Here is a 12,591-nt window from a genome sequence, read left to right as displayed (position 1 = left end):
CGTAAAAACTTTATAAGACCAGGTTACTGTAAGGCTTTCACAGTAACACCTGGAACCCCGACGAGCACAAAGCCAGCATCAGTGATTACTTATTTTCAACACTATCATTAGAGCTGGAGCTACGCATCCCAGAGAGCCTCCACCTAACACGGAGGCAAACAGCACTTGGCACTCTCCAGCGGCCTCTCTGGGATTGGCATACGATGGGGAAATTAACGGTCATGCGTGAAGCCCCTGGCTAAAGCGCACGACGACGGTGGACGGCTGGACAGCGCGGATGCAACCGCAACTACTACTGCGCCTGTGGGAAGGCTTTGCCTGGCCAGGACTTTGCTTGGGAAGAGGGCATTTGGCAAGCTGCCCGCGTGCCAGCCTTCTTGCTGTAACGGGACGCTCTTCTGTAGGAAAGTGCCTCTGCCCCCTGGCGCCCGGCCCCACGCGTCTGATGAAACAGTGACCCCGCTGCCCCCTCCCCAGCCCCTGGCCCGCAGCCCTATCACTCCCGGCGCGCAGCCAATCACGTGGCGAAGCGATGCTCTCCAAGACCGCGGCTCCGTGGCCATTGGTCGACGGCTCGCGTCCCGAGCGCGCCCATTGGCCGCGGGGGGCGTTCACGTGAAAGGGGTGCCGGGATGGCTTCCCAAGTGGGGAGAGGTGCTGGAAAGTTAAAGGGAGCAGCGCGGAAGCTGGGAGCCTGAGTCTGGGTGACCCGCCACGGGGAGGAGGCGAGCGGGCCGCTCTCGCGCACGGACGGATGCGTCTGCCCGCCAAGGGCGCGGACCTGAGTCCTGGCCCCTGCTCCTGCGGTCGCCGCCGCTGCCCCTGCTACTCCCGCGCGGATGCTGCCGCGGGCTGGCGCCTCTGGGCATCAGGGCTTATGAGCTGCACCAGGTACGTCCCTCCCCAAGCCCTCGAGTCCCAGCGCGGGGCCGAGAAACGGCGGCGAGGGGCGCGCAGTGGAGACCTTCTTTGACCCCTGTCACCTGCACGTTCACCGCCCAACTTGCAGTTGCACTCCTGGGGTGGGCCACTCTAGACGGGGCTGAGGAGGCGGTTGCTTCCAGGTGGGAGGCGGTTGCTTCCAGGTGGGAAGAGCAACCCAGGGACCAGAGGTGGGATGGAGCCTGGCTGGACCCACGTGTTCCGCTTTCGTGCGGGTCTGGCCGCCAGGGGTAGTTGGCGGTGGCTGGGGCTGAGACTATTGTACCGAGTTCGAACCTGAGACAAGGCACTTCCCGCCTGGGACCCGACACTCCCCGAGGGTGTCCCCGAAGTTGGGCGGTGGGGCCTGGAGTACAAGGAAAAGTAGCCTCGACTTTCCCCGGGTCTTGGGTTCCCCGTAATACGCAAGGAAATACACTTGGGAGTCTCTCAGGTCGCCGAGGGCGATGGGGTACAGAGCCAGCCCCGGTTCGCGGTCTCCGGTCCCCAGGCAGGGGCTGTCCCGGGCCAGCGGGGGCGAAGCTGCCGCGCGGGGACGCTCGCGCGGCGCGGCTTCGACAGGGGTTGCCCTGCCGCCCCGCCCTGGTGTGATAACTTGGGCTCCTCCTCCTTGTCCTCCTCCCCCTGCGGGCCCTGTCTCCCGGAACGGAGCGCCAGCCCTGCCTCCCGGACACACGACGCTCACGTAGTCGGTGGCAGGAGCTTCCCCTGCCACCTCCCTCCAGGCTCTCCGATGCGTCGAGCCAGCTGGAGAGGGGGCTTCCCCACGGCCCAAAAGGTGGGTGCGGGACACGGCGCAGCGGGCTCACGGAGCTCACGGCGTGGGGGGGCGGGGTGCAGGCTGGTTGGACCGAGGCGGGCAGGGTCGCATTGACCTGTGCGATTTTCCAAATCTGGAAGCCCGGGCCGGCCTCCTGCCCCCCACCCCACCCTGGGCCCTGTTCGTGCCACTCTTTCTGAACCAGAAAAGTGGGTGTGGAGGGGACTTGCTAGCCAAAGAGAGGGTATAGGTCCTGGAACGACATACCAGAAGAGTTGGAGGCGATTGTTTATACCAACAATACCAGGGGGGGATTGTTTACTGCAGAAGGGGAGAAAACTTAGGACAGACTTGACTTGAAGACTTGGAGAGTTGCCAGAAGGTGGTGGAGCCTGTGGTCTGTGTGGCCAGGCCTCCCTGGGAGCCTCAGGGTCTGGGAGAAGAGAAGTTAGGGCTTTGAGCTGGGGTGGGGAGAAAAGGAAATGGTTCATATGGTGGGGCTGTCCGGCAGCCAAGACTAAAGTGAAGACAGCCAGTGGACGCCCCACAAAAGTAAAGTAGAGGTATTTAAGGAGAAGTGAGAGGGAAGAAAAGAAGTTCGTGGGCATTATTGGCAACCCCGCGTCGGAGCTAGAAGGGACTTCCGAGGAGAAGGCCTAAGCCCAGAAAGGTTCAGTCAGTGACTTGCTCCAAGTGGCACAGCTAGGGGGAGGCCTTCCTTGGCTACTGCTCTGTGTTATGCGTTGGGCATTGTTCCGTGGTAGGTACTGAAATCAGCAGTGTGTGTGCACACGTGTGTGTATCTCAGATGCTTTAGATGGTGACAGAACAGAAGAGCGCAAGTGAATTTTAAGACTGTGAATAAAGGCCCCAGTGGTCACAGAACAGAGGAAAACATGTCAACTTTGGGGTGCCTGGGTGGCTCACTGGGTTAAGCCTCTGCCTTCCCCACGGGTCATGATACCCAGGTCCTGAGATCGAGCCCCACATTGAGGTCTCTGCTTGGCGTTGAGCCTGCTTTTCCTTCTCTCTCTGCCTGCTGCTCTACTTGTGATCCCTCTCTCTCTCTTTCTCTCTAAAAAAAAGAGAAAAAAAAAAGAAAAAAATGTCAACTTTATTTATACTGCATCAGCCAAATCTTTTGGGAGGGAGTAAAGCAATGCCAAAGTGTGGATGGACAGGTCTGTTAAAAAATATAACCCGGGGAGAAAAAAAAAAAGTATAACCTGGTCATCTGGGTGAATGCTTACCTCGTGTCGTTCTGGTGTTCCTGGTGGGTTCTTGGTGCATCTAATTTTTCTGTCTTTTCCTATGGGAGTATGAGAATGGAGGGGAGGAATGTCTTGGGCTCGATACCAAAAAAAGATTTACTTCTATAAAAGGCACAGCCCAAAGCCAATAGCTCCACTGTCTGAAACTGTGAAGGTCATGTGCCGATTCTCTGTGCAAGTTTATTGTTTCTCCAGAAACACAGCATAACCTGACAAACTGTCTTGAGAAGGCGCGTTGTCTGTCTCTAGTGGAACAGGGAAAGTAATAAGCAAAACTACCCCTGTTCGCTTCACTTTCCACGGAGTGCTAGGGTTTGCCGCCTTCTGACCAGGAAAACTGAAATCCACCGTTAGGCCTGCCCCATTCGCCCAGGGGCAAAAATGATCTCCGAGGCATCTATGTGGAAGTCAAGTTTTTGAGACTCTGAATAACACTCATACTCTCAGGACCTTGTCGTGCAGCGAACCGCTATTGAATCCTGCATCATACTGTGCTGGTTCAAATATGGGTCCGTGTCTTCTCCTTCTGGCCTTTCCCTGGCCAACCTTGGTGACTCATATTTCTCGGCCTGGGAAACGGCTGAGCAGCTAGGAGAACATGTCAGGAGAGGGAGGTCCGAGGTGCAGCCTATGCACACCGTGTTGGCACTGATCATTTTTATGTCATTTTTTGGATAAAACACCTGTCCAGGTGCCTTCCTTTCAGAGACTTTGGAGACTTACCTTGTCCATCTCCATTGCTAGGAGTGCTTCTGGGGGATGCTGATCCCTGTCCCAGCCCACTGGGAAATTCCTGAGCAGAGGGCCAGGAAAGCCCACATCAAATCAGCATTTGGGTACCCTGTGTATCGTAGAAGGATCTGGTTCATCAAAGCTGGAATCTACCCGTGAGGATAGGCAAGTGGCCAACAGTCGGATCGTACCCTGATTGAGACCGCTGGGGTTCATGTCCTCACCTCCAGTTACGGTGTCACTTAAATAGCGAAGGGATTCTGGGCAGTGGTTGCTTAGCAGGGCCCCTGAGGCTGAAGCCCTCTTAGTAACCCTTCGGCACCAAGTAGTGAACTTTTTGCCTTTCGTGGAAGAATTGTTGCAAAACCAGTGAGGCTCTAGGGAGTGCCAGTGGAGTTGTTGAGTTGGCTGGTACTGACCAGAACCTCACCTTCCGACCCCCAACTCTGCTGGTTCTGACAGTCCGGTGATAAAAGGGATCTCAGGGCCAAAAGGACACACACTGGGTCCAAAGAGTGAAACTTTGCTAAGGTCTTCAACTACCGTCTTTTCATCCATAAGATTAAAAGCCCAGAGTGGCTATAGTTAACTACAAGTGAGCAGATTCTTTCACTGATCGGCTTGTTTTAGAATTCTCTTTCCAAAGTGTCTTGAGAGTTTCCCAACCTTTTTCTAATGAGCTGTTTGAACGTTGTGTGGAGAAGCATGGATGAGGTGCGGGAAAGCACGTATTGAGGTTGGTTTGCAGGCTTGAAGGGATAGAGAAGAGGTTGGAGAATTTACGGTTGACCTTGTGCTGACTCAGGCAAGGAGGAAGGGCTGCAGGGTCAGAGGAGGAACCCAGCCGCCTGCAGTTCACGCCCACATTGTCAAGGGTAAGCAGAGGGGGAGGGGCTGAGATGCAAGGCTTTGCCCGCTTTGGGGGTATTTTTAATCCACATTTAATTTTTAAAAAATTAAAACAACTACCTGTGTTAACATTAGACTGAAAGTATAATTCCAGTGCATTCTAACGAAGTTTTGCAGTGGGGGAATGTAAAACTCAAGTACTTTGTAACTACGGGGTGGTTTGTTTGTTTTTCACATTGAACCCGTTAGCCAACCCACTGACCCTGTGTAAAGCTACGTTGCCCATTTCAGTGAGAACTTTTCCTTTGCAGAACAATTGTCTGGCTACAAGAACAGATAATAGAAAGCAAATTTGCTCCTAAAATTTTCACTCATTGATTTTGTTAGAGGGGAAACAGTAAGACAAATGTCCTTTAAAGTGGATGTTTAGATAAGTACACTGTGGCTATAAATTACTGTTTTGTGTCTCTGAATGTGTGTTTTTCCAGTCAGTCATCACCAAGTGGTTTCCTGCATCCTAGGGAATGATTATATTTCTTTTGGAAAATGGGATCAAATCCAATGTATCTTTGTTCTTATTGTTCTTTATGTATTTGGTTAATCAAAATCAGAAGTTGAAAATGAGATGTTTATTGGACTGAAACAGTGGTCTCAGCTCCTGGCAGAAGACAAGCAGCATTTTGCCTTTTGATTCTCCTTCACTACTACCATTACCCTGAAGCCCCCCACCAGTGGGCAGGAACTAGGGGGGTCTGCGAGCAGGCACCCCAAAAAAAACCACCACATACCTACCCTTTGCCATAGTGAGGGGGGAGAGGTTTGGGACCTAATCTAGATCCTGTGTTCTGTGGTTCGCAGAGTAGAGTTTAATACTGGTTTCGTCCCTGACTTCTCCAGGTAGCCCACTGTAACTATCAAATCAGAATATAAATTTGCTATGGTAATTAGATGAGAAAAATGGCTTGGCTTTAGTGAGGCTATAGTGTTGGATGGGAGAGGTTTTTGGCAAGTCTTAAATATTTGAGGCATTTTATTAGATACTTTTTTTTCTCCCTGATTATAGAAGTGATGTTATTTTAAAAAATACAAGAAACAGAACACAGGAAAACAAATTTCCTGAAATGCCTTTACCTGGATTTTCTTTTTTTTTTTTTTTTTTTTTTTTTTTAAGATTTTTATTTGCCAGAGATCACAAGTAGGTAGAGAGGCAGGCAGAGAGAAGGGGGGGGGGGCAGAGAGCTAGATCCCAGGATCAGCCTGATCCCTAACATCATGACCTGAGCCCAAGGCAGAGGCTTAACCCACTGAGCTACCCAGGCGCCCGCCACCTGGATTTTGTAACAGTTTTAAGTATATCTCTAGTCTTTTTTCTGTACATATACCTAATACTTTTCCCTGTAAGTCTAGTCTCTATGTACAATTTTATCTTCTCTATTTTTTACATTAACAATATATTACAACTTTTTTCCATGCCACTTAAACCTTTTTTCCAAATACTGGTTTTAGTAACGGTACAAAATTTTATCGCTGGATGTTGTATACCTAATTTAACCAGATACTTATTACTGGTTCTTAGGTTTTCTCACCTTTTCCTCCCTATGTTGCTGCATTGGACATTTTAGTACATTAACCCCCATGCATTAATTCCTTAAGATTAATACCTGTATGGGATATTAGAACCAAAAATGATACGAATATTTAGAAAGGTGCTGATTTAGACTAATCCATGTATTCATATTATTTTTTAAGGTTTTTTTTTAATGATTTTATTTATTTGTTTAAGAGAGAGCACAATGAGGGAGGAGGGTGAGAGGGACATGGAGAAGCAGACTTCCTGCCAAGCAGGGAGCCCAGCTGGGACTTAATCGCAGGACCCTGAGATCATGACCTGAGCCAAAGGCAGTCACTTAACTGACAGAGCCACCCAGGTGCCCCTTCATATTATTTTTAAAAATCTATACTAACTCAGTAGGTAAAAACAGGCATTGTTTCCTAATCTAAATTCTCTAATTACAAAGTTGGATGTTTTGTGTATTTCTAGGACAATTTTAAGATTTTTTCATGAATTTTCCATTCGTGCTCTTTGCTCATTTTTCTGTGTGGCTATTTGACGTTGTTACTGTTTTGTAAGAACTCTTCATATACAAAGATGTTAACTCTTTCCTGCCATACTTTTTGTAAAATGTTTTCGCAGTTTGTCTTTAATCTTTTTTTTTTTTCCACTTACAGAAAAATCTTGTTTTTATGAAGTCAGATTTAACCTGATCTTTAGCAGGATTCTCTTTGCCTTTTATTCTTATAGAGGTTATCTTCACTATAGAAAAAACAAATATCCACCTATATGAAAGGTTAAAAAAAAAACTAAATTATTGGCATTTTTAAAAAGAAAGTTATACTGGCATATAAAAATCTAGTGTACATTATGTCTGTCTTCACAGTTGAATTCCACTGTCTAGCATAAGACTTGGCATATAATAAATACCAATCAGTATCTGTGAGATGAGTGCATTTCTTTTGGGGTCCCTGGGCGTTCCCATCTATTAAGCATCTGCCTTCGGCTCAGGTCAGGATCTCAGGGTCCTGGGACTGAGTCCCACATTGGGCTCCCTGCCCAGTGGGAGTCTGCTGCTCTCTGCCCCCTCCCTGCTTGTACGCTTGCTCTCTCTCTATCTCAGATAAATAAAATCTTTAAAAAAGGGGGAAAAAGCGCATCCTTTTGTTATTCCCCAAGGCACTCTAGCCTCCTTAGGGCCCCAAGAAATCCTAATAGAAATACCTGTGAATTTAGTTTTAAAACCAGCGGCTTCCTACTATTTTTTGTGTTTTAACCTCCCCCCACCCCACACTTGGCACTCTTAATCTCCCCTGAAACCAAGGTCATGCTGGCCCACACTTGAGTTAATGCCCGACTGCAGCTGTGTGGGCAGAGACGGAAGGCAGACGTGGTTTGCCAGCCCGTTGCAATGATGCCTTGAACGTCTGTCTGATCTCCTTGCCATTTCTTTCTCTTCCCCTCTGGCCAGGGTTCTAGCCTATTCATCTAACCCCATGATGGCTGTGGACATAGAGTACAGATACAGCTGCATGGCCCCTTCCCTGCGCCGAGAGAGGTTCACCTTCAAGACCTCACCGAAGCCCAGCGAGCCACTGAGGCCGTGCATTCAGCTAAGCAGCAGGAATGAAGCCGGCGGGATGGTGGCCCCCACAGTCCAGGAGAAGAAGGTGAAAAAGCGGGTGTCCTTCGCAGACAACCAAGGGCTGGCCCTGACAATGGTCAAAGTGTTCTCAGAATTCGATGACCCGTTAGATATTCCCTTTAACATCACTGAGCTCCTAGACAACATTGTGAGCTTGACGACAGCAGAGAGCGAGAGCTTTGTTCTGGATTTCACCCAGCCTTCCGCTGATTACTTAGACTTCAGAAACCGGCTTCAGACCGACCACGTATGCCTTGAAAACTGTGTCCTGAAGGACAAAGCCATTGCAGGCACAGTGAAGGTGCAGAACCTGGCGTTTGAGAAGACGGTGAAAATAAGAATGACATTCGACACCTGGAAAAGCTTCACAGACTTTCCCTGTCGGTATGTGAAGGACACTTACGCCGGCTTGGACAGGGACACCTTCTCCTTTGAGATCAGCTTGCCTGAGAAAATTCAGTCTTATGAGAGGATGGAGTTTGCCGTGTGCTTTGAGTGCAGTGGACAGACGTACTGGGACAGCAACAAAGGGAAAAACTATAGGATCATCCGAGCCGAGCTGAAATCCACGCAGGGTGCCGCCGAGCCACAAAACGGACCCGATTTTGGAATATCCTTTGACCACTTTGGGAGCCCTCGGTGTTCCTACGGTCTGTTTCCGGAGTGGCCGAGTTATTTAGGATACGAAAAACTAGGGCCCTACTATTAGACCCTGCGTGGTGTGCCGGAGCATGGCGGAGCAGGTGCAGAGGAGCCTCGCTGCGGTCACGGGCGGGTGGAGACGGAAGCCAGGAGAAACGCAGAACTGCCATTAGGCACAGTCTCTGAAAAGAGAGGATCCTGTTCACTTTTCTTCTTACGCCAGCTCAGCCAGCCAGGTTTAGGTGCCGGGACTGGTTTCATACTCGGAGTACCGGTGGGGTGCTGGTCGGCTTGGCATCCAGGGTGACCACGAGAGTTGGAGCAGGGTGGCAGGGCCTGCTGGGGCCTGGGCAGGGACCAGGCCCGTGGGTACTGCCGGCGACACTAGGGGATGGTGGCTTCAGAGCGAGGCCACCAAGGGTGCACCCCAGCTGCCTGGGGAAACCGCCCCTGCCCCCTGGGATGTGAACCGGTCACTTGGAAGTCACTCCATCCCAGCCCGCTGCCCTGGGACCCTTGCCATCGGTCTCTGGGCACCCCCCACACCCGAGCCGAGCCCCTCCTGCCTGTCGCTGGCGTTCCTTGTCTACACGTGCTTAGCTTCACACCGCAGCTCTGTGCCTTTTTTTTTTTTTTTTTTTTTTTTTTTGTTTCCTTCACAGTTCATCTGATGTTCAGGAAAAGATAATCAAGGTAAATTAGCCTGTGACGGAAACAGGTGCTTCCTCTTTCTGACCCCACGTATGTGTGCTCCGGCAGAGAACGACATATCAGTTGTCAAAAGAAACTGACCCCCATGCTGGGCTCCAGACTGCGGGCTTTTCTGATAGGCAGGACGGAGGGGGACACCTGTAGCTCTTCCTCTCGGCTTTTGGGGGAACTTTCGAAGTAGCTTTCGAAGTACTCACTCCTACCCTGCCTCACCAGACAGCCCAATGACAAGATTTGTTGGAACTTGCCCGGCTGGTTTGCAAGCACCTCATTCTTCACGGAGGGATTTTAGACTATCCTTTCCTCGAGAGCCCTCCATGCTGTGTTCAGGACACGTTGTTTGGTTTGGTTTTGACTGTGATCTGCATGACCCAGGACTCTTTGCAAGCACCCAGGGACTTTGATTTGGGTGTTCTTATTTATGGTGTGTGAGTCTATATAAAAGGAATAGAGGAGAAAGCCCTCACCAAGTTCTCATATTTTATTTTCAATGTGTGGCAACTCTGAAATATCAGAGATTAATTATTCTTACCCATATTGGACCATGAATTAAAAGTCCGTTGGTTCATACTGCGTGAGACTCCTGGGACATTCACGGACGGATGGATCCCCAAACGCTATGATTTTTCTGGGGTGAGATTGGTTTGTACTTGGGTGTGTTTAAAAAAATATTTTTACATACGTATTTGGAGAAGGTTGGGTTTTTTTGTTTTTGTTTTTGTTTTTGTTTCTTTTGTGTTTTGTCTTTGGAGCTTAATTAAATGTCTCATTTTCCATTTGCCTGATCTTAGTAAAGTGGGATTTTCCTAAAGGAGGCAGGAAGAGGGAGGCACAGCGGCCTGGATTTGGAGGCGCAGTCTGCCGCAGTTCTGCAGGCAGAAAGTCGTCTTTTGCTTGCATATTCCAGATTGATGAGAAAAGGCCTCCTGGCTGCTGCGGCTTGGTCAATTAGTATCAGGCAGGGATGGAGTGTCTTGGCTCCTAGTTTTGTGGTTGGTTTTTTTCTCCCCCCACCCCTTTTTTGAACTTTGAAATGTTTTGACTTTTTAAATGTTTTTAAGTGATGTCTGATGTAATTCATGTTCCTAAAACTGGCTGTTACTCACCTGCGATCTCATGCTTTATTTTTTATGCCTCTCCCACATGGGTAGGACTCGGGGATGACATAATGAATGGGAAAAATGGCCTTTTTATCTCGTGCTGAAATTGGGCAGATTGGTGTTTTATCTAGACATGCCGACATCAAGTACGCGAACGGTACTTTCAGTGTGAGCAAATCTGGCGATCAGAACGATCGATAGTGCAAATTAAAACCAAATGGAAGCAAGCCATTTTATATAGGTCGTGAATCTATTCTGTTTTTAGAAGTCCAGGCCCTCTTCCTCCAAGTCAAGAAAGTTACAGGGTGCCCTGTCATATACATGTTACCAGTCTAAAAGTAACAAGATGATTCTGTATTCAAAAGAAAAATGCCTCAAGAGACTCCTTCCTGTTCCTATTCGGTTTTCAGTAATGGTGGTCTTAAGACATTCCGGGGTCAAAATCTGAAATACGGTAATTCAGCAATAAGTAGCTCTTACAATGGCCCTAAGCCTTCTCCTCCGCCATTCTTCACTCTTCAGCTCACCCCAGCTTTTTTGCTAGGGGCACTGGTTGCCAAGCCCCGCCAGTGCACCTGGGATGCCCGCCCTACCAGGCAAGTCCTCACCTGCCCCCAAAGACCCTTCTCTGACTAGAGAATGTGGTTGTGAGACTTCCCTGTCAGCCTCGTGGTTCAGGGAGGCAGGGGCATCTGAAGAATATTATCTTTTATTCACCAGTCTCTCTTCCTTGGGTCCAGTTCTGCCGCAGGTTATCAACAGATGGTCCCAGGCTCTGCAGAACCCCTCCTCATTTCGGAGCTCGCCATCCATAAATAGGTCTACACCCTTCAGACAGTGACCAGTTTCTTAGTTGCAGACAGATGTCAACTGCAGCCTGACTTGGGGGGGGGGTGCCCCTCACACAGCTGGATTCAGTGATGGTGACTAATGTCCAATAGCCCCAGTGCCCTTTCCAAGTTGCCCCCCAAAGGGCGGGCCTCCCACCGAGGGTGCCCTTGTCCAGAAATGGGGAAGCAGCTCCATTTCTTTTGTATTTATTTCCCCCAAACGCCCTGGGGAGCATTCACATATCAGGTGCAATAAATAAGCGGGACTATTTGAGAAATACATAATAAATAAGCTTTTCAGTGTTTCTTGGAAGATAAGAAGCATTCGAATGGGTTTCTTTTTATTTAAGTATTTTGATGATAGGGGAAGTGGTGAGAAATAATGGGAGTTCTGTAGTTCTCCAGAAATTAAAACAGTTTCAGAGTCAAGATAGAATTTATTTTTTTTTTCTCTAAGGTTTCATTTTAATGGTGGCAAAACAGGACTCTTTCAGTGTTTTTTAAAGATGTAAATTTCAAACGGCTAAAAGAATGTTTTGTGGTTTTGATCTTTGCATATAATTTGCTTTTTGAAAAGCAAGCATTACTTGTAGTCACGTGGATGTTCAGTGGGTTATGGGTATGTTTATAAACCAAAAAAAGTGTCTGTTCATGTTTTAGAAGTGCTCGTTTTCCAGGTCTTCCCTCTCAGCGGGCAGTGAACGAAAACCTTGATTGTCTTTCATTTGTTTGCTCATCGAAAATGCCTCCACTGGCTGTGCTTTGCTAGAGCAGGCCCTGTGGCTCTCTGCTCTTGGGGGGTCCCGATCTCCGAAACTGGGGATGAAGAGTCATCATGGGATCCTTCCCGGGGCCTCGAAGACACTCTGGCATCTTCTCCGCACTTCCCGAAGTGGACACATGGGACTGGGCAGGGAGTCTGTGGTTTCGGATGGCGTCTCCTTGGTAGGGTTGGAAAGCTGTGAATGTTTCGGCAGTTTCGTGATCAGTTCTAGAGCCCGCCGGACCTGTGAGGATGATGTTTCACTTTGACTTCAGCGTGAATGGAGAACCGAAGGCTCGTCTTCACCCGATGCCTGAAAAGTGCCTTGTCAAGAAATGTCCACATGTTTTGAAAAAAATATTTTTGTACACAAAGGTAAAGGGGAAATGCACTTTAAAATCACCAGAATGGATGTCTTGTGTGTGGTGTAAGAGAGTGGTTCGTTTGTATCTCAAACGCAAAAATGTAATAAAGGTAGAAAACACAAAACTGAAACTGTTCTATTTTAAAAACTGATGCTATGTGAGAATTTTTTTTTTATGATTTTCTTTATTTCAGAGTCAGAGGCTTGTGAGAATTTTTTTTTATGATTTTCTTTATTTCAGAGTCAGAGGCTTGTGAGAATTTTTTTTTATGATTTTCTTTATTTCTTTATTTTTTTTATTTTAAGTAATCTCTAGGCCCAACATGGGGCTCGAACTCACGACCCCAAGATCAAGAGTCGCAAGCTCCACCGACTGAGGCAGCCAGGTCCCTGGGCAGAATTCTTTTCAGGCATTGTGTTTCCACATATA

General features: G+C 48.6%; 1 protein-coding gene across 2 annotated transcripts; it reads left to right on the top strand.

Moving 5' to 3' along the window:
* Nucleotides 1-634: 634 nt before the first annotated feature.
* On the top strand, nucleotides 635-12,286 carry PPP1R3B (protein phosphatase 1 regulatory subunit 3B). Of its 2 annotated transcripts, none has more exons than XM_032329105.1 (2): nucleotides 635-891; nucleotides 7,578-12,286. In XM_032329105.1, the coding sequence occupies exons 1-2, from the start codon at nucleotides 755-757 to the stop codon at nucleotides 8,458-8,460; spliced, it is 1,020 nt and encodes a 339-aa protein (XP_032184996.1). In that variant the 5' UTR covers nucleotides 635-754; the 3' UTR covers nucleotides 8,461-12,286. The 2 variants fall into 2 exon arrangements, with proteins under 2 accessions (XP_032184996.1, XP_032184997.1); XM_032329106.1 differs by lacking the exon at nucleotides 635-891 and adding an exon at nucleotides 915-1,720.
* Nucleotides 12,287-12,591: the final 305 nt, after the last annotated feature.

The sequence above is a fragment of the Mustela erminea genome, chromosome 21 (genome assembly GCF_009829155.1).
Source record: "Mustela erminea isolate mMusErm1 chromosome 21, mMusErm1.Pri, whole genome shotgun sequence".
Lineage (NCBI taxonomy): Eukaryota > Metazoa > Chordata > Mammalia > Carnivora > Mustelidae > Mustela > Mustela erminea.
The sequence above is the reverse complement of the archived record's forward strand: the minus strand, read 5'-3'. Positions and strand labels throughout refer to the sequence as shown.

What these genes read in the sequence shown, in the direction of transcription:
- PPP1R3B (XM_032329105.1), top strand. Translation starts at nt 755, where the DNA reads ATGCGTCTGCCCGCCAAGGGCGCGGACCTGAGTCCTGGCCCCTGCTCC. An exon ending in GGGCTTATGAGCTGCACCAG is followed by an intron (nt 892 to 7,577) that starts GTACGTCCCTCC and finishes CCCTCTGGCCAG; the next exon opens with GGTTCTAGCCTATTCATCTA.